This window comes from Penaeus monodon, chromosome 23 (assembly GCF_015228065.2).
Source record: "Penaeus monodon isolate SGIC_2016 chromosome 23, NSTDA_Pmon_1, whole genome shotgun sequence".
NCBI lineage: Eukaryota > Metazoa > Arthropoda > Malacostraca > Decapoda > Penaeidae > Penaeus > Penaeus monodon.
In genome coordinates, this window is record NC_051408.1 from 13,498,258 (window position 1) to 13,498,951 (window position 694).

Consider the following 694-nt stretch of genomic DNA (forward strand, 5'->3'; position numbering starts at 1 on the left):
GTCCTATCTCTTCTCCCTCCCTCATCCTGTATCTCTCTTACTCTATTCTTCTCTTTCCTCATCTCTCTTTGTCTCTTAGTCCTGTCCTATCCTACCTCATACCTGTGTCTATTAGTCTCAAGCTATCCTGAACATCCAACCAGCTTATTTACTTATTTGCATATCCCTTCTGATCATGTCTGACCAACTCAGTAGTCTAACAGAGCTACCAGAGCTAGCTGGATAGTCCAAAACAGTAGTTACGTATATTCTGCGATAGTCTGATCGAGCATGGTCTGACCAAGTCAGCAGCATGTAGTCTACAGAGCTTGGCACTGTAGCACGCATGGATATAAAGAGCACGTTCATGAACGTCTATCAGAGCATAGTCTGAACAGTCAAAGACAGCATAGTCTACTATTTCGCAGTATGAACAGTCTATCAGAGCATAGTCTGAACAGTCAAAGTCTACTAGTGTGCAATATGAACAGACTACCAGAGCATAGTGTGAATATCCTAGGAAATACAGTCAGCTACGATAAATGCAAAGTTTTTCCGAGATTCCGAGCCGCGGGCCTGGACTCGCCTTGCGGGCGCTGGGGAGTGTGGTGGCGACGCTGGCCACGTTGTTGCCCTGCAGGATGGCCACGGCTTCCATGCAACGGGTGGCGCCCACGGCAGACAGGTCCTCGGCGCCTGCGTCCTCGCCTCCTGA

General features: G+C 48.7%; 1 protein-coding gene across 1 annotated transcript in view; it reads right to left on the reverse strand.

The window, feature by feature from the left end:
• Positions 1–411: 411 nt before the first annotated feature.
• Positions 412–694, reverse strand: part of LOC119587798 (nephrin-like) — a gene marked incomplete at its 5' end in the record, with an annotated part of 30,391 nt that continues 30,108 nt past the window's right edge. The window contains 1 exon segment of the mRNA XM_037936496.1: positions 412–690. Within this exon segment, the coding sequence (XP_037792424.1) occupies positions 509–690 (182 nt within the window).